Source organism: Labrus mixtus, chromosome 10 (genome assembly GCF_963584025.1).
Source record: "Labrus mixtus chromosome 10, fLabMix1.1, whole genome shotgun sequence".
NCBI lineage: Eukaryota > Metazoa > Chordata > Actinopteri > Labriformes > Labridae > Labrus > Labrus mixtus.
This window is the reverse complement of record NC_083621.1, coordinates 11739264-11759811: the sequence shown is the minus strand read 5'-3', so window position 1 is coordinate 11759811 and position 20548 is coordinate 11739264. Positions and strand designations below refer to the sequence as shown.

General features: G+C 40.1%; 3 protein-coding genes across 3 annotated transcripts in view; 2 read left to right on the top strand and 1 right to left on the bottom strand.

Annotated features, from left to right (window-relative positions):
• The window catches only part of mrpl18 (mitochondrial ribosomal protein L18), a 48510-nt gene that overhangs the window by 9640 nt on the left and 18322 nt on the right, over nucleotides 1-20548 (top strand). The window lies entirely within an intron of this gene.
• ehd1a (EH-domain containing 1a) lies at nucleotides 504-13858 on the top strand. The gene is made up of 6 exons (XM_061048258.1): nucleotides 504-945; nucleotides 6008-6105; nucleotides 10652-10893; nucleotides 11502-11672; nucleotides 12284-12448; nucleotides 12766-13858. Exons 1-6 carry the CDS (start codon nucleotides 557-559, stop codon nucleotides 13297-13299), a joined length of 1599 nt encoding a protein of 532 aa, XP_060904241.1. The 5' UTR covers nucleotides 504-556; the 3' UTR covers nucleotides 13300-13858.
• Nucleotides 16530-18077, bottom strand: map1lc3cl (microtubule-associated protein 1 light chain 3 gamma, like). Its single transcript, XM_061048255.1, has 4 exons — nucleotides 17903-18077; nucleotides 17747-17802; nucleotides 17528-17634; nucleotides 16530-17400 (listed from the first exon to the last, which is right to left on the bottom strand). The coding sequence occupies exons 1-4, from the start codon at nucleotides 17958-17960 to the stop codon at nucleotides 17211-17213; spliced, it is 411 nt and encodes a 136-aa protein (XP_060904238.1). The 5' UTR covers nucleotides 17961-18077; the 3' UTR covers nucleotides 16530-17210.

The following is a 20548-nucleotide window of genomic DNA, read 5'->3' as shown; positions in this document are numbered from 1 at the left end:
CATAAATCATAAGGTGATGAAAGTAACAAATAAAGACACTGCCAAATATTACAAAAAATGCCCTAAATTGGGAGTAAAAACCATACGAAATAAAGGCGACTGGCTTTTATTGTGAAGGTTGTGCTAAGCTGTTCCGGTGAGTGCGTGCCTTCTTTGGTGGGGTTCCCCAACTGACAGCCGGTTGCTAAGCGAGTTAGCCGACCGCTAAGTAGTCGAGTTGTGACGTTTTACTTCAGCAATTGTGTCGCACTAAAGCTACTGTATTGAGTTAAGGAGAGCTAAATATTGATGGTGGATTGAAGCTGTGGCGTTTTTACAGTACAGCCAACGTCAGTCGAGGAGGGAGTTATCGCTGAATGACTCGCGGTGGTGTGGCTAACTAGCGAGTAGGAGGGTGGGGACAAAAACTTCCAAGACCTCGCCCAGCCGTCGCTTCATTCCAGCAGGCAGCTTACTCTCTTCACGGTGGTAGAGATCCACACACACACACACACACACACACACGCCATTCAAATTATTACTGAGAGTGATACTGACACGCACTATATCAGTCAGTATGTTCAGAAAAAACATGAAGAAGGATCCAGAGCTGTTTCAGAACGTGTCTGAAGGGCTGCGGCGCCTCTACCGGACCAAGCTGTTCCCACTGGAGGACACGTATCGATTCCACGACTTCCACTCCCCTGCTCTCGAAGATGCCGACTTCGACAACAAGCCCATGGTCCTCCTGGTGGGTCAGTATTCCACCGGGAAGACCACCTTTATCCGGCACCTCATGGAGCAGGACTTCCCCGGTATGCGGATTGGCCCCGAGCCGACTACGGACTCTTTCATCGCGGTGATGCACGGCGACCAGGAAGGGGTGATACCCGGTAATGCCCTGGTCGTCGACCCCAAGAAGCCCTTCCGCAAACTCAACGCCTTTGGCAACGCGTTCCTCAACAGGTAATAACCGTGCCAAGTCGTGAAACCTCTTTAAAAAAACAGCTTTCACTGAGCAATTTGAAAAATGTAATATCAAGGACTACATGATTTGAGCCCGGAAGTGACAGACACTCATTCATTAATGTATGAATGAAAATAATTAATGTCAACTTTATGTGATTCTTGTCTTAATATAATTGGGAAATCCAACCGTGTGTTAAGAAGTGTGACAATACGTCACCCACTAGTTTAAATGCCCTCTCGACATGTCTTTACACGTACCACACTCTTTCAAGGTAAACTCGCAATATGCTGTTGTGCAATGATCCCAGCTGAAGAACAGCCAATTGTGAAAGTAACTGAGAGAATTCAAGTGTTAAGTGTCAATAGGTAGGGGAGAGAGCCACTGTGCAAAGCAAGGTGCTTTCCAACAACTTATCACATGGAAAAGGAAGTCCTTTCACTTCTGATTAAACATTATAATATTGCGCCTTGCCCTTCATCTGGGACTTCTTCCTTTAAGCACCTGACAGAGTCACTGGTGACTAATCCCTCAGGCCCAAGTCACAGTGTGGCACCTTGAAAGTACAAATAGTTGTATGTGATGTTGCTAGGCAACAGGTTGACCTTGTCCCGTCCTGGGTTGGCGGTACCATAAATTCCTTATCGGATGGTCATATAAGTGTTACTTAATCGGTAGAAGGCGACATCGCCAACTCCCCTTTTCCTTTCCCGTCACTAGACCAGGTGAAATTATATTACTAAAGGTTAAAGTGTTTTCTTGAACGTTTTCATTGCATCAGCAGGTTGGGGTCAAGACATTCAGCTCATTGGAGACTGATTCACATGTCTGGTGATCCAGAAATTCATGTGTAGTGACACTGTGTGGAGAAAAACTCCATTGTGTCAAACCCAGGGTATTGCTCAGAATGGGCAAACACCTGTAGAAGCAGAAGAGAAAGTGAAACAATCTAGAAATACAGAGACAAACTTGGCTGCTGATGGAGCATGCTTTTTTAACTAGTTAAGATGGATTACAGGAAGGACATTTTTTGCTGAGTATATGAAGTGATGTTCTCCATAGCAAAGTCAGGGTGTAAAGTGTTACTGCACGTGCTGAGTAAGAGCCAGTGTGGTCACGCCTTTTGAAAGCTAAAACAATCTTGTGTGTGGATTTGTGATGACATTAGATGGCCAGCAATCAATTGCTGATGATGTAACTTCCTGTAGAGGATGTGGGTATACTCCCCCAGAGCCTTCATAATGTGGTGTCACAATGTGGTGTCACATTAGTGTCAGCATCTAAACAGATGAACAATTTATACACAAAAGTAACTTGTCCTGAACTTTTACTGTAATATTAAGATTGTAATAACATATTAAAGTTATGTAGCCATGTGGGATTAACACTCAACTAGAAATTTCCTCAGTGAGGCCTTCTTTATCATTATCCACAGAGATCCCTTCCGTGAATTATTTCAAGTGTTTGTGTTATCTCGCAAGTTTCCGCCAAATGAGACAAGTCAAACTCTGAATGAAAAATAAATAACACTTAAATGACACTTTTAAGGGTGCAAGGTCGGACTTCAATGACTACAAATCACCTCTTTGGAGTTTAATATAGACCTGAGAGGAAAAGAGATACGTTTGTGTATAAACAAAGGCTATTGTCCATTGCAGCATCATTTGTCAAACTATTGGACCTAAACATGCCGACTGCCATATCAAGGGATTTGTGGTTCCCATTGATTTGACTGTGCATCTTTGTCTAATAAGCATATTCAATCTCTCATAATTGTACAAAACAGAAAATGTGTTTATGACAAAGCAGGTAGATGATCTGTTTGAACAACTCTGTGTAGGCCAGATACATATTTAATCTTTTGTTTTGGTACATTGCCCAGAGAAGGCCAGAGTTGACAAAACTTTAGTCAAGAACCTTGACGCATTTAATTTTTTTCTTTATTATAATTGTTTTCTGTATTTATTTTTTTTACCTGAGTTTACCAGACAAACTGTTTTTATCTCTGACTCGGCCAGTTTTCAACTTTCCTCTCATGAGGCCAAAACTATTTCAACTGGCCTCTGCTTGGTCTAATTTGTTTTTGCTCATAAAAGTCAACAGGAGATATTGAGTATCGGATTGTTAACTGGCAGATTCGTAGGTGGAGAAGAAGAGCACACAAGGCCTTGTTGTGTAGCTCTTTAACCATAGTCATTCAAAATATAGATTAGCCTTTAACTACCACCCTCAGAAAGTCACTCTTAGTGTAATCAGTTATTTATGTAGAGAGTAAACAGAAATCTGTCATGAGATCCACAAACCAACTGTTTATTTGTGTCTAAAGTAACAGTTAGTGTATTCTAGTCAATTGCCAATTTTCCTATTATTTCTATTTTGAAGCAGTCTGGTTTCAGATTGTAACCCAAGAAAGTGGCAACCTCCAGTGTTTAAAAATTAAGCCAATGCAGAGGTGCACAAACCTGCATTTCATCAAGTGTCCACTTGAGCCTGGCTTCGAGGGTTGTATTATTCTTTTAAACTCATCAGTTTTGATTTTATGATAAATGAGAGTTATTCATTATTCGGCGTGTGGCTGACCTAACTCACAGGCCGGCGTGGTCTAGCGGTTTGACAGCAGTTTTAAGACCCGCCTCAGCTTTAGCTCTTTTGCTTGGTTTTGGGTTTACTGAAAGTTAGGTTGACACAGTGTTATCCATCGTGGCCACCTCCATCGACGGGCTTCCCAAGCCCCCTTCAGTAACTAATGATGTCACTCAGGCTTTGCCCACTAATATTTACAGACAGTCCATGATCCCAAGGTATGTAGACTGATTTTAACCAATGCCTAAACTGTAATGAAAGCATTCTTCATACTTTTCTTTCAGATCAAGATAAACCCACATATCTGTGAGCTCTTTTTTTTCTAGTTAAAATTCCACAGCAGTCAGAGGGCCTCAGTATGATTGTGCCCTCTGTAAGCTATTAGTCAGTAAAACCAGAGTCAGCAAAGTGTAAGTTCCGCACTGGCCCACCCTGGCCTGCACTGTCCTACTCTGTCCTGTCCTGCTCATGGCCTGTTATTCCAGGACACTGACTCTGCACTTTACTGAGGTAGGGCCTCACACATGTACAGACTTATAGAGCACCCAACAAACTAATACAAGGGTGTAGGACTGGTTTGAAGATACTGAATTTATAATACAATGATCATTTACAAGTTCTGTGCAATTACCGGTAGTCCCAATTTTGTCCTTATGGCGATATGATCATTTGCAATAAGCACATCTCTATAGTTTGAATTTCTTTTTCTGTAAAAAAGCAATGGTTTCTCACTAATTATGTCTACATTTTACTTAATAGAATGAGGCCTGAGTATAAAGACCATGCTTTCACATAATTTCATAACAGTCAGAAGAAGCTCAAGCTAGCTATCAGCTACCCTCAGATTTAAAAAGTTTCAAATGAGTGGTGGGGGGAAAAAAAAGGACAAATATGTTGCAAGAACACAAATGATGTGGAAAAACATAAGAACAGCAGATGAAAACCTTGAGCTTAACTAATATGCAGTTTTAAATGTTTGTTTATTTAGCACATCATATCGTTATCGCACATTGCAGGCCTAACTTACACACATGGGGAGATTTAAAGGAAGCAACCATGGAAAGGTGACACATTTTGTGGATCCCGCTCCATTCCCATCCGCCCTGTTTCCTCTTCTCTCTTCAGGAAGTTGAGGTTACGATGAGAGAAAAGTTAATAGGTCAAGAGTTGAGGCAGGAGAGGAAGACCTTCTTTCTGGAGCTGGAGCCCGTACTCCTCTCAAATAAGTGGTCGGATATGGAAAATTAACCCATGCCTTCATCCCAGGGCTGCAACTTCACATATAGGATGGGTTTCTCACACTCTTGAGACATTCTAACAGCGAAGGCTCTCTGATATATCTAGGCTCCAGGGGCCTCCAGTGCCTGGTAGGGTTCTCTGTTTCTAAGAATTCCGAGTTCATCAGAGCATTTTTTCCTACAAGCTCTGCATGGAAAATGTAAGGAAAGATAGTTTAATGGAAAACCTATGCCAAATTTCCAACTGGATATCATGGATAGTCAGCTTAGAGAGGGAGTGGAAAAAACCTGCATGTTTGTTATCACTTGCTGTCACTATTATTGTTAAGTAATAGTATACATAAGGTCTGTGTTCAAGAGGCCGCTCTCTCATATTCCTTTGACTTGTTCATTGTCCTTGGATTTTTCCCTTTTCCTCCCTGCGTGTGGTATGAGATCTTTGTTAGGGTTGTGTGTGTGGGTCTGTGTGTATCTGCTCTTAGTGTGGTTACAACAGGAATGTAAAAGCAAAGTTCTCCAAGTCTTATGACCCAGTGCCTCTGAGCTCATGTTTTGAGTTTTGGTTCAGATTGAGTAAAAAGCCTGCAGAGTGAGAAGCAGTGCTTGGAGCTGTGGGGTTCCTTAACAATCCCTTTCTTTGTCTTGAGTGGGATACTGTGGGTTTATGCAAAACCACTCATCCTCTCACTTTGTGTTCGTCTGTGTGTGTGTGTGTGTGTGTGTGTGTGTGTGTGTGTGTGTGATCCTGTTAGCCTTTTCTCAGTTTCAAAATGACTATCCAGTTGAATCCCTAGTCTCAACTCAGAAAACAACACAGAGAAAACTGTAGCAGTGGGCATCAAAAGTGTCATGTATTTAAAAAAAACTAATTTTAAATTATTTTTTAATAAATGAACTTACTTTAATAAGCCTGTAATATAAAGGTGACCTTTTTTTCCACTACAAAGTCATCTGATATGGGGTTGCACTCTGATCCCACCAGTTACTGTTTTGTGTTGAAGCTGTTTAAGGTATTTCACTAAGGTTGGTGCGTGAGAGAATGAAGTACGTTACTAAAAGCTCAAGAATAATGTCTGTTTAATGCCAAGCTTATGTATAAACATTCTCATCCAACTGTTTTTGCGTCACTCCTGCCCTTATTCTCTTCCAGTATGTCTCATTGTTGAATCTCCTCTTTAACCCTCTTTCACCTTCTGTTGCCTGTACCATTTCCTCTCTCATCCCTGTGTTTTCTTGGCAGGTTCATGTGTGCCCAGATGCCTAACCCCGTCCTGGAGAGCATCAGTATCATTGATACTCCTGGAATCCTGTCTGGGGAGAAGCAGAGGATAAGCAGAGGTCTGTCTGAAATAAACAGCCAACCTTTTATCATTCTCGAACTCACTTGTGCTATACTGTTTTAGAAAGCCACATTCTGCTCAAAAACGTTGAAAAAATTCAAACAGAGATCCTCAGGATCTAAAATGAAAGAATAGCAATTCTCAAGTTCAAATATGAAAAGGAAACATGCTTAACCTACATGCACTTCCCTCAGTCTCTCTCTCTGGTATTTCTGTTTGGCACGTGCCTCACTAAGTCAACTCCAACAGTCTGGCTAGTGCAGTCCAACCTGTATTTAACTCTAAACACCCTCAGGTCAGAGCCTAACCAAACGGGTCATGGTAATCTGATAGAGGCCTTTGAGAGTCCTCAAAACACTTTGAAGTTCATTTCCTGTTTCTGTACCTGTGGTTTTCTGCAGCACACTCCTTTTTCACATCCTCCCCCCCTGTTTTGTTTTTCTATCTCCTATTCAATTTTACTCTGCAGCTAGCTTTAGACTAAATTAACGACAGCAGAAAACATTTCCTATGCAGCTGTGCGACATTTTTGTTTGTCTGCATTGTACCATTTATCACTTTATATCTGAGTCATTTCCCTATGGTCTGCTGAAATCAATAGATTTGTATTTTTAACCATGTGCTCCAACGTGACTGCAACCTTCAGTTTTGCCTCATATGCAGCTTTTCCCTTACTTTTGATGATCCTACAAAATCAAGACAGATGATAACTGTGCAGCTGAACACAGCTTCTGTTTTTTCTACCTGATTGGAGCCTCTTTAAGAGGAAGTGCACATACAAGCTGTAGAGTTTTTGTGTACTCTAGGGAAAGGATGTGGAGTAAAATGGCAAACATAGCAGAGAGTTTCCCAATACCTTCTCCTCCCACCACCTCCATCGTCTGTATTACATAGAAAGCTTATATACAGTCAGTATATCTGCTCAGGAGACGCAACAAGAAGGAAGAGTAGTACAAGTATAGGAAGTACCTGCCAGTTAAAAGAAATGAATTTGCTACTGTTTTGGTAATTGTTTCATCATTTTAGGTAATTTTCAGAGAATGTCTTTGGTTATGGCTTAAAACTTTACTTCTCTTATATCTCTATTAAGTGTCTTTCACTTTAGGACTGTTGGGAACACTTAACAAGCTATTTCAAACATTACTTTTGGTGATAGAACATTTATATTTCCTTTTTTACTCTTTTGACATTTAATTAATCTATGAAATAATCAATTACAGTAATAGAATTAATAAATTGTGAAACTGAGTTTGTGACAGCCCTCATGAGGAATGTGAGATTAAACAGTAAGTGAGTGACTTCATTTACACAAGCATAAATAAGTTGAATCTAATAACAAACGAAAAGATGGTTTGGTTCTTTTTTGAATGAAAAGGCCGTCATAGTGGAGGTGACCCTGTACGAGAATAAGGAACAGATGAAATCTGATGCCTCATACCTCAGACAGTTTTTTTCCACACATACATACTTTTAAGTTTTTACTCTTAAAGGCACACACACTCTCTGTCTCGTTTTCTCATACACACTGCTATCCTTACGACTGTTTCTATATAAACACTGATACAATACTGTACTGCCCAGACATACTGAACTGTACTGTGTCATATATAAACAGGAACTGGATTGTACAGCTGAGGTGTGTCGGACATGTTTGTGTGTGTGTGTGTATGTGTATGTGTCAGTACTTTGCCTACTGGCTTTGTCCACCACTATGGTCTGAAGGTCTTTAACGGCTTTACTTTCAGAAGTTGTTATTTTGTTGTTCATTCATGAATTGCAAGCTTTGTCATTGCATAATACTTTGAATGTGAATTATTTTTTGTTAAAGTCAGCATTGTGTGTCAGTACTTCCTCGTTGGTGAACTATGAAATGCCAAAACTATTATGAAACTGGAATAATGCAGAACAGGTTGCCGTCTTGCCCATTGTCACTGTTGATTACTTGTCATGAATACTGACAAGTTCAATATGTTCATGTTTACATACTGAATACTGTTGGTAACAGGAAGAGAAAAGATTGTCAGAGTGTATACTTGTAGAACTTGAGCCCAAAACATCCTTGATGCATTTCTCAATGGATAGTTTTAGACTACAATAGTTGCCCCTGAGGCAACCCATAGCTAGCTAACTCATTTTGATAAAAACAGGTTAAAAAATTAAACGAGTATATCTCAACTCAAGGTGTTGTTGAAGACAATTGTGTTGACTGAGTGACCCTGACCAATAACCCATTCAGACTTGTTTAGCCTTCTGCCCTTGTTTTTTTCCTTATTGCAACGCTTTGGTAAAATAAGTTGTAGGTAGTCTAGTGTTAGTTTACATACACTTCCACTTGAGATCATGTGTGAGAGCGAAAGACCACATGCAGTGGAACATTTTTGCCTGTTTTAGAAGGAAGGATGTTGATAAAGAGAGTGTCTGATGCAACCAGTCTTTTAAATTGGTTAGGCTTTTAAAAGTGTAGTTTTTATAGCCTAAAAGCTAATCAGCTCCTGACAGTGGCTTCATATTTACAGACACCAAACCAAAGAAATAAATGTATATATTAATAATATCTCCCAAAATGTCGTACTTTTCTCATCTGATTATCCCTTCGATTTTTGACTTTTTAAATAGTATCTGATTTAGCCTTCCATTGTATCTATCAATGGTTGACACATACGTTTGAGCGTGTTCAAATTCTTTACAAGTGAGCTGGTTTAAACCTGCATGGATGTGACTATGAAAAAAGAAATGGCTGTGGCTGATGATATGAGTTATAAGTAATTCCAAACTTGAGCAGCTGTCTCTCCCTCAGATTCCCAGACATGTGTTTTAAAAACAGACTCAAGAAGGAATGAGCAAATGTTCTCAACTGGCTCCCACAGGGAGCTTGGACCTTAAATATTCAATTTTTATCCCCATCGACTTTCATTTGTCGTCATGCACACAAACATGAACAAAGTCCTATTTGTTGAGGGGGATTTCTTGCCCCTATCCTTGTCCATCTCTTATTCCATTTAACTTTTGCTTTCACTTTTACTCACCCTCTGTATCTCTTCCATTTTTTCTTTCTCTTTTTAACCATCTCTCCATCTCTATTTGATCATTTTAGCTCTCTCTATATAGATTTGATCTCTGTCTCTCTTTAATATACATGTGCTCAGACGTAGACAAAAGCCATCCATGTTGGAATGCATGTGCAGCAGATCTGGCGTTGATTGTGCGACAGCAGAGATGAGTTTTTAGAGCAACTGCATTCTTCTCTGATCAGATGACACACAGACACTAATCAAAACCACAATTCTCTCTTCCTCCCTCCTTAGCTCCTCAAAGCTAAAGAAAGTTCAGGAAAAAAAACCTGTTTTATGTAATTTGAGTTAGTCCCCCTGCTATTCTAATAACCAAAGAAGTGAAAGGCAAAGCAAGTTTCTGTTCTTCAGCGGTGGTAGAAATGTGTTTCAGCTCAGGCCGACACTGACAGAGCATATACATTTACTTCATATTTCCTGCCTGTGTTTGCTGTTTTAGTTCCTTTTTATCTTTTTATACACACAAGCCCTGTTGTTTTTAAGGCATGTTGCTGATACGTTATGGATGACATTTATTCCCTAGATTGACAAATCAGGTTCCTTAAAACATACAAAGTGTCTTTACCTCCGGGCTCTACTCAGTGCAGCTAGTTAATAGGTAACCAGAGAAGAAAGCTCTGCCCTTATCTAAACATTATAAGATCAATATGACTTGGAACATTTAAACATGCTCTAACACAACAATTTATTAACTGCTTAGAGGTGTGGAGAAATACAGGAACCCACACTAAAAACAATAGCTAAAGAGGTCAAATCAATGTGTACTGTTGTTGAGCACTGTTCTTGTGCAAAATGTCAGATATGCTTTCAAACTGACATGAGTGGAAAACAACCAATGACAAATAAGCATTGGACTCTCAAGGTCCAATGTTAGTACACCTCTGCGTTCATCTTCCTCTTACCACAGAGTTATTCTACGTTTCCCTCGAGTTATATTGGGTCATTAATTTCCTACCATCACAGAAATGACTGTAATCAAACCCTAAATGCAGCATTCAACACAAGAGCTTAGAGCTGCTTATCCAATTTGCCCTTGATAATGAATTTTTCTGTAATAGACAAAATAAACTATATCAGTACTGCTCTGAATTTAATCTCATTTAGCTGATTACTAAACCAACAAGGCCTTATGAGTACTCAATCAAACTCAACAGTAAGGGATCAAACATAATCCTTATCAGTAAAAAGTAAGTCAGAGAAAACTGTGCAGTAGCTTATATTAGAAAAGTCATAATGGAAACATTAACTGGCGTAAATGTATCCATTCAGTAATGGCATGAAGTAAGAGAGTATTTGACATGATACCACATGCTTAATCCCCACTCACAACTTAAACAGCAGCATCCTTCTCGAAAAGCTACAATCAGAGCTGGTAACAAAAACTAAACTCAGAATTGGTATCCGATTTGCTCCTCAGTTCCTGTACAGATCCCACATTTAAACAGACTGCCTTTTTCTTTTTTTTGTCCCCAGGTTATGACTTTGCTGCAGTGTTGGAGTGGTTTGCGGAGCGCGTGGACCGCATCATTCTCCTGTTCGATGCCCACAAGCTGGACATCTCTGATGAGTTTTCGGAGGTGATCCGAGCTCTTAAAAACCATGAGGACAAAATGCGCGTGGTCCTGAACAAAGCGGACCAGATCAGCACTCAGCAGCTCATGAGGGTTTATGGAGCTCTCATGTGGTCTTTGGGGAAGATCATCAACACACCTGAGGTAAAAAGCACATTGCTCTTTTGTGAAACCCCCTCAGTCATTTGAATGGACAACATGTCTGACTGATTAAAGCTAGCATTTTCAGTTTGTCATTGTTACAGAAGGAAACACTTACGGTACTGTATATATGTACAGTATGTAATGAATGTGACACACTAATAATACCATCTTTCACTATCTAATTGGAAACCTGATATCATGTGACCTAGCAAGTCTTATGATTTTTCTCTGCCTGTTGTGGTTAATGTTTAATCAGGGGCCATATCCATACTGATAGCAGAGACACCTTTGGATCATGTGGAGAATTATTCATTGACTTTCAGTGCATTGCTATGTGAAGCCTGCTTACAGCATGTGAAACACAATGCAGAAACACTTTAAAATGTTATTGTTGCTTCACTGTAAACCTCAGTCATGTCACACATCCCGCATGTCTATTTTGGGCACACAAATTTACAAGTGTATTTCTGTTTCCTTGGACATTGAGCCAATTCAGCGGCATGTTTGGGACCTGTAAAACAACTTCTTCTGGTGTGGTGTGGGCAGTAAAGTGTAACCTGAGGTATGGTTTAGATTAAAGGAGGTTAACATGTGCCTACTTATTCAAGGTGGTGCGCGTGTACATCGGGTCATTCTGGACCCAGCCCCTTTTGGTCCCTGACAACAGGAAGTTGTTTGAGGCAGAGGAGCAGGATCTGTTCTTGGACATTCAATCATTGCCACGTAATGCAGCCCTACGTAAACTCAACGACCTCATCAAACGAGCGCGCCTCGCCAAGGTTAGTATTCACATGATGAAGAGCATAAAGAAATCCTAGCAGCACTGTATCCTGCAAAACACAACTACAGCTGATGGGAATGTTATTAGTTTTACAGGTAATAACTTAACAAACTATGTTTAACAAATTAACATTTTAATGATGGTGGAGGGAAGTGGGAGGGAATTGTTATTACCTTTTTACTTGGGGGGTGGGTCGCATGAGTAGCAAGAATGTCTGTACAAATGTCCATGGCAATCTATCCAATAGTTCCAGTTTCCACCAGGACAGAAACAGTGGATCAAGTTTCATACTGTATCTGCCACTACTTCAGCCAAGCCGTGAGAACGGCTATAAAACGCCCACTTTAAAAGCTGCACAACAGATTTTATCTATGCTCTTTCTTCCTCATTCTCACACCACTATCCTAATCCCACAAGAGTACAGTTACCCAAAATGCCCTTTTTAATGCAACTCTGTAACTATTTCTTATTTAACCCAAATGCAGAAGTGAAAACTAGTGTCATAAGGTTATTGCAATTTTGTAAACTTCAATCCAACTCCCCACAGTCTAACCACAAAAGTGCAGTTCAATCATCAGTGTAAAATATTCTTTTCTTCATGGTGTCCAGGTACAAGCATACATTATCAGCTCCCTTAAAAAAGACATGCCGAGTGTGTTTGGAAAAGACTCCAAAAAGAAGGAGCTGATAGCCAACCTGGGGGAGACCTACCATAGGATCGAGAAGGAGCACCAGATCTCACCTGGAGACTTTCCCAACCTCGCCAAGATGCAGGTGAGATAACAAGTGTACTGTGGTTATACAGAAATGACAACTTACTTCTCTACTTTGACTCTTTCTTCAGCTTGTTAGAAGAAGTTGAAAAAAAAAAAACAAGTTCATAGTAGAATGGCCTTTCAACCTTTACTCTCTTCACATCTTTGCCCTTCTTTCCTTCCCTTGCCCTCCAGGATGGGCCAGGACAAGGATGAGATTTATTTTTCCTGGTTTGTCAGGAAATCCTGCTTCTTGTATGCTACTCCCATTGGTAGCCACTGAAGACTGATCTATTTCTATCACCAATTCCTGTTTTTTTCTCCCCATCCCTTCAGGAGCTGCTGAACGGCCAGGACTTCTCTAAGTTTGTAGCGCTGAAGCCCAAGCTGCTGGAGGCAGTGGAGGACATGCTCGCCAATGACATCGCCCGACTCATGGCTCTGGTGCGCCAGGAAGAGGCGGCCATGCCCAGTCAGATCGTAAAGGGTGGAGCCTTTGAGGGAACCATGAGCGGTCCATTTGGTCATGGTTATGGCGAGGGAGCCAGCGAAGGCATTGATGAGCTGGAGTGGGTGGTGGGCCGTGACAAGCCTTCATATGATGAGATCTTCTACACCCTCTCACCCATCAACGGCAAAGTGTCCGGAGCTGCAGCCAAAAAAGAAATGGTGAAATCCAAGCTGCCCAACACAGTCCTGGGGAAGATCTGGAAGCTAGCAGACGTGGATAAAGATGGCCTACTCGACGATGAGGAGTTTGCTCTGGCCAATCACCTGATCAAGGTGAAGCTGGAGGGCCATGAATTGCCATCTGAGCTGCCCGAACACCTGGTGCCCCCGTCCAAACGTGGGATAGTCCGGGAGGACTAGAGGAGGAGGGTTAGGGACCAGCCACATCAACGCTTTGCTCCATGTTAAGGACTCTCCAGACATAAGTCCAACCACAAGCATGAACAGCATCATCCTCCATCAAGCTGTGAGTCTCCAGGCGTCCTGACACGGTGAAGAGTTGTGATCTTTTCACCAGAGAAAGACTGGAGGTTTTCAGGGGGCATGACACAGAGGAGATAATGTTAAGATATCTATTAGAAATACGTGGAGATAAAGGGGTGGGATAAAACAAAAACGAAGAACGGACATTACTGGATCATGAACTGATGGGCAGTTAGACGTTGCATGGTGGGGCTGAACATGTATTTGTGAATCCTGTGTTAAAGATATCTTATATGTACACAATCCATATTATTATTATATGTTGATCCAAAGAAATATAGTTTTTTTCCATTTGGAGAGAAAAAGAGGAAATAAATCAAAACAGCTGTTAGAATTGTTTTATCTCTATTTTTGTATTTCCTGACTGTTAACTTAGACTCTTTCCAAATGCTTCCCTTTTTATTATTTTGCCAGATAAATAAAAAGGAATACTGTACCATCTGACTCATGATTATGTGAATAAACACTCTTTCAGTTTCATCAGATGTTTGACTTACAAAAGAAATCAGTGTCACCAATTAAAAACGAGTGAGAACTTAAATCACATGTTTTTGCTTTCAGCTATTATACATTTTGTCATTGAGGGTCATGCAAAGGTGTGTGAGGTCATCTAGAGGCTGACTTTTATTTTGAAGTGCTATCATTTTGATAGTTTAAATGCAATGCACTGCCCTCTGTAGGACGGACAGAGTCATTGTTAGCACTACTGCAGGAGTAAGGCATATCATTTTTAAAAAAAGTAAACTTCATCTGTTACAAAATTTGATGTTATCATTGTGAAAGTTTTAATTTAATATGGGGTTTCAGTGTTTGGGCATCATGACATTCTGTCACAACCTGTTAGGACTTGGGGTGGTAGACTAGAATCCAGAAAGAGAAGTTGAACGCTTATTAATTGACTCAACACTCACGCGACTCACCCAACACTCAACTATTACACAACCCGAATAATTCTAACCTGCTTTGAGGTCTGTTTGCATTCATGAAATAGGTTATAGGTATGTGAAACTGAAATGAGAATCAGGTGTATCTAAATAAGGGTTTGGGACCCACATCAATAACATCACATATAAGAACAGCAACTAGATGACTGAAATATCTAAGTATATCTTTCACTGCATGTTTGTTCATGTATGTGTTTACATTTTTCCAAACTTTGCCTCACCAGTTTTCATGTGCGACTCAGAGTCTTGTGGCTCTCACTCATCAGCACATGGAGACAAATTGACATTCCGCTCACTGACTGACTCACTAGATTAACAGTCAGTGTTAGATACACATGATGTCTACCAGCAGGAGATTTCAACAATGATAAAGTCCAGAGGGGCTCTCTTGGGTCCTGGTTATGTACAGATATATATTTAGCTTATTTCTAACACTTTGTTTGTCTTACTGTCCTGCCGCTTCAACACACGGCCCACACCTCAAACTACCTAACCCTTCTAACTGAATGTAATGCAAATAAAATAATACAAGTAATACGATATATAACAAATGCAGGGCACAACAAAGACATAAGATTATGTTTTTATGAACATGTCTCTCTTGGCTTACAACCCCTTTTTCAGTTGTAACCTCTTAAAAAGAAAGTCTTTCTGGTCCCTCATGAGAGATGATGTTCTTGATGTTGAATTTTAAGCAGTTCAATCAAATCAGTGTTTTTTTCTTGGATTTGTTTATTTGAGGGGTTTCATAAAAGTTCATGTGAGGAAATTATAAAGTAAAGACAAAATGTTGTAGAAAGGTGCAAATATGAAACATAAAATATCAGTTAGGTACAAATCAAAAAGGGCCACAATGCCAATAATGCCGATAATACGCACAGTTCAACAGTAAGGGTCCTTGTTGATTTGCATATGTGAAATATCAACTATAAAAGAGAGCTAAGAATATATAGTTGATATTGAATGTTTAATAATTTTCCACATTATTATATTGAATGTGCCATTCACTCAATAGTCACAGTATTATTGTAGCTTAGAGTGTTTGATGTAAACAATAGCAGGTTTTTTTTACAACAACAACATTATTATGTAATCACCTCATCTCACATTGTGTCTTAATGAAATGCTGGCTCCCTGAATAACCTATAGTCGTGTGTTTTTTCACAATAAGATACAGATGTTTTGGAGGATTATTCCACTGTTAGTTCAGACCTGACACGAACACTTTGTTTAAAACACATTGTTTACAGCCTGCTGTGGCAGCAGGTGCCTCTGTTCTGGGTTGATAATATATTGACAGAGAGCTGCTGGAATGCACAGAGTGGTGTGAAGTAAGAGAAGGGGGCCTGCCTGTACATCCCTGTGCTTCTGTACTCTGTGTGTTTTGATAGCTGACCTGCTCCCCCACTGTATATCTCTCCTTTACAACATTTCCTTTTTCCTGTCGTCCTCTGTTGGGGCGTCACTATCTTCCCCGTGTTTCTCTTTCCCTTTTCCCTCCTTTTCTTCCACTGTTTACTGAGAATGACTTTTTGTTTTTCATCTCTACACCCCCCCCACCCGCCCCCCCATCCCTCACCCCCATCCCTCACCCCCATCCCTCACCCCGCTCTCTCACTGTTTGGGTCACATTTATTGTTCCATGTCTAAAAATAGTCCCGCCAGCCCTCTGACCCACTGACCCCTGCAGGTAGTTGACTGGGTCAGGCTTATATAATGCAGTCATGTGGAGGGAGTGCCACTTCCCGGATAGGTGAGGAATGAGGCACCTCACTGTACTGTATGTACGTGTACAACACATATAAGCACAGGTACAGGATTTCATTAGAAGTGTAACAGACTAATAGCTTCACTACTTAATACATATAGTATCTTTGACCAAAGAAAAAGAACTGAGACGTTGCCAAACAATCTATTTTGTTTAACCAATCATAATATATTTAACCATTTCTCTGCAGTCCGACCAAATGATTTGTTCAAGCTGTGTTTAATGACCAGACAACATCTGGAGTTCAAACTGAAAACACAGTAGCTATCTGAATGTAATGTAATGAAATTAAAATCTTGACAGAACCATTTTTATACTAAATATACAAACTGACAAGACCATTAATAATACAACATGCCTACTAAAAATCATAAATATCACACAAAGCCCACCAGTTAAAAGGACGAGAATGTATTCTTTATTGAATCGCAGCTTGATACAGAACAAGAAATCATAGCAGCATCAAATTGACATTCATGTTTTCAGTAAGTACCTCAAGTTTCACATTTTCAAAGCGAAGGTGGAAGAGGTAACCACGAGAGGAAAGGTAGGGGGGATAAGTGCTAAGAAGGAGCCTGATTACAAGTAAGCTATTGACCCTGTTTGTGTAGCTTGTAGAATTTGGTTGTGGTTTTAGACTGAACTGGCATTATGGCAAGGTTAACACAGGTTGTTTTTTTTTCGCATTACAATGTGGTGAAATGTGACCTGTGGAGGAATACATCAGGCAAACAACATCACAATTACCGGTATAACATTTTATTTCCGATTTTTGAAATTCAATAGAGTTGAAATATCAAAAGAAGCTGTTGCCAAATTGGTTCTTAAATATAATACAATCTCTCAGTGTCTTCCTGCGTGAGTCTTGCACACCACAGTCTAATTTTGGCTCGCTGAAGTGACGTGGGATGGAGCTATTTACTGATTTCCAGCAAGTTTCATGAGGTAGGCGGATCTGCAATTGGGGGCAAATTAATAAAACAGGACAAAAACCATCTGGGCTTGGCTCAGTTTGTCCAGTTTATGTGGTGTCAACACCAGAGGTTGAGGTTCAGTTCATTTGATCTGCTTCAGGATCAGCAAGGCGGCCTGGCTGCGTGCTGAGGTGCTCCGAACATGTCTTGTGATGCGTAGGTGATGTAGAGGAAGCCATCGGTGTCGCTGTGATGGGAATAAACCTCCCCCATGCTGGAGGACATGCAAGACATGCTCTTCTCTGCCACCAGCAGGAACAGAGCCTGGGTGGAGTCCAAGGCAATCTTATTCCTGAAAGATGAGACATGACAAATCTTACAGTTTGGTCTTAAGAAAATACAAAAAGGAGTGTTTCTTGGAAAGAAAACGGCTTATGAAATGCAATAACAAGCTTGTAAAGTCAGGGAATATTTTCTACCTTAACAGGCATAGGAACTGTCCCAAGGTGAGCTCAAACGGGACCAGGAACTTTGTTTTATCCAACAGGGGAAGAGCCTTTTCACGTATGTAACGTTCCACAATCACCTGAACACAAGAACACATTTAGGATCTGCTGGTATATTCACCATGTGCACTATAAAGTGTTAAAAGTAGCAATTCAATTTTGAGAAAATATCAGAATGGGAAAGCAACTCACAGGCAACTTGTTGGGAAATTTAGACCGAATGCTGCACACTTCGTCTTTTCTTGTTTCTAGATAGAGAGAGAATGGATATTTTACACTTCTAAAACCAGCATATGCATTGTTAATGCAAGTAGATGTAGCAATTATTGGTTTTTTTTTCAGTCTTACCAAGGCATTTCCTTTGCTTGAAGGGCATCAACTCAATGGATTTCTCAAAAGGAGCCATGTTTGTGTTGCTTGGGGCGGTTTGCAGAGACCAGCGGTGATGGAGGCGTTGCAGCGGTCTTGCCCAGGCTGACAGAGAAGTCCCCTCGGGTGGAAGTAAGCAAACCCCACTGAGCTGCACTGACCACTGCTGTTTTATAGGGAACAGACCCGGGAGGAGTCCAAATGTGTCACCAACAAACAAAGACACACTCCTCGTCCTAGTGGGCTGTGTGTGTGTGCATGCCTTTGCCCTCTTTACTGGTTGAAACCAGATTCACACATACCGGTTATTTCACAGGGTATTGTCTCATCTTCTTGTGATATTGGTTCTGCTGTCACATACACATTCACACAGAAGGGTACAAACACACAGAGAGAAGTATAATGAGGGCAAACCAACCATGTGAAGAGCATAAACAACACATGATAATAATGATTTAGAGGAGACCAGACTCAAGAGAAACCTCCTTTCTTTAACACACACACACAAAATAAATCTCACAGTGAAAAAAAAAAACAATGGTGCCGACTTAATCATGAGTCATGATTAAAATCAACCAACAGACATACACAAACACAGACACACAATTTTTCTTAACTCCTGACCTTTGACCTCACCTTCTGGTCTCCATGCTGGTCACATTACATATGTTTATCGATCTTTGTTCTAGCACTGACCAATCATGATCAATAGAAACAGAGACTGCTGGGTGTGTTCTTCTGCTCACGTTTCAAATAGACTTTCTTTAGGACAACTTGATGTTCATTGTTTTTTGTGTATGACTTTACTCTTGTCATTCAAAATAGTCCTAATTTTGAATTTCTATATTTGCTGACTTTCTTTTCACACACTTCTTGGAAAGGTTACAGCTTTGTTGTCACATGGCCATAAAGAATCCCACTCTCATTAAAAGTCTTGTTCCATTAAAGTCACTGTAACCCAATACAGGAGGAGAAACAAAAGTGTAACTATTAAAATGAACATGGCTGAATGGCTGCATTCCAGCTCGTCGCTTCAGTTTCAAGGTCCAGGTTCTCGACAATGTAACAGCATCGTCATTTATGCTATTAGAAACGTAGTTTAATAGGTTAACATAAAAAAACACTCCAGATCCTCGTAGGATAACATAAACTTTCCCAGATGCAACATATTGTATCAAGTAACACATTGATGCATCAACAGTGCATTAAAATGGGCTGTACACACCTTAAGTTTCTAGTTTATTAAGCACCAATAAAATGAAAAAGTATCAAATAAATTCGGTCTGTATGAAGGCAAAGAGTCTGTTTTTTTTTTTTTTTTAAGTCAAAACTGTTTTTCAAAGCTGCTACTGTAATTCAACTCTATCTTCACTATGGAGGCTGCAGATTGTGGTGCTGTGTAATTCCTCTTATAGTACGTTTGTGTATTATATGATATTCTATCCTCACTTTTATAAAAAAAAAAAAAAAGGAACTTGAACTTGGATGTGGACAAAATGTCCTACTCTTTGAAGTTCTTACAATCATGTTATAATCGTCGCCTGTAGAAACAAGGTAAAGCTTGTAAAGATCTCCCTCTGCTGGTCAAAAGGTGATACTAAAGCAAAGTGCACTGCACCTGTCACACTTACAGACAACGGAAGCCTATAGTTCTCCTGAAAAAAACACTGATGTTGTGTCAGTTATTCGATGATAATCTACTCTATACACTTCATTCAAGATAATGGACATTTGAACCACAAAATACAAAAATAAATAAACTAAAGGTCAGAAAATGGATTGTTGACCTTGCTAAAAAAAGGCATAATCTCTAATATCAAAACCAGAAAAGCTTTTTCTTGTTTTATTAAAGACTGTTTTGTTGCAAGTTTCAAGGTGAGCTGATATCGGGAGCCTGAAACCCAAGCAGCTAGTGCATTTCTGCAAGCAGCAAAACGCTGCTGAAGATGTAGAAATATAAGAAAAACAACGTAAAGCTGTTGGTATGCTTGACTGCCCTGATGAACAACCTGGAAGCTGAAACACACTGAATGACAAAACATGTTTTAAAGAGCTTAAAACTGATAATAGCGAAGACATAGCACAACATGAATCTCTCTAAAAGTTGCTATGGTGATTGCGTCTCTTGGGAAACAGAGAAGGGACTGCAGGAGAGTGACTGACACTTTAGGGAGACACTTTAAATTTGTCACCAGGGATTAAAATAATCTTTAGAGCAGTGATTCCCCAAGTGGCAGGCAATGTGTGTGTGTGTGTGTGTGTGTGTGGGGGGGGGGGGGGGGGGGGGGGGGGGGGTCCAATTGACAATAGCAGGGGATGAAGAGAGCCGCACTCCTTCCTGTTGCCACATCCTACCAGTGTGAGATATGTTGGAAACAGTTTATAATAACCATTACAATAAAGGGTAGATTGATAGTTAATAAACGTTAGTTAATATTTATGATACTTATTATTATCTATTATACTAATGATTATCAAATGATTATTAAACCTTTAACAGATGGTTTATAAAACATCTAAAAACATTAGAGATACATAGACCACATATATTTGTTACACTTTGTTAGTGGTTCATAAATATGTTGTAAAGCATCTATTAACATGATTTGGATGGTCATTGTAAAG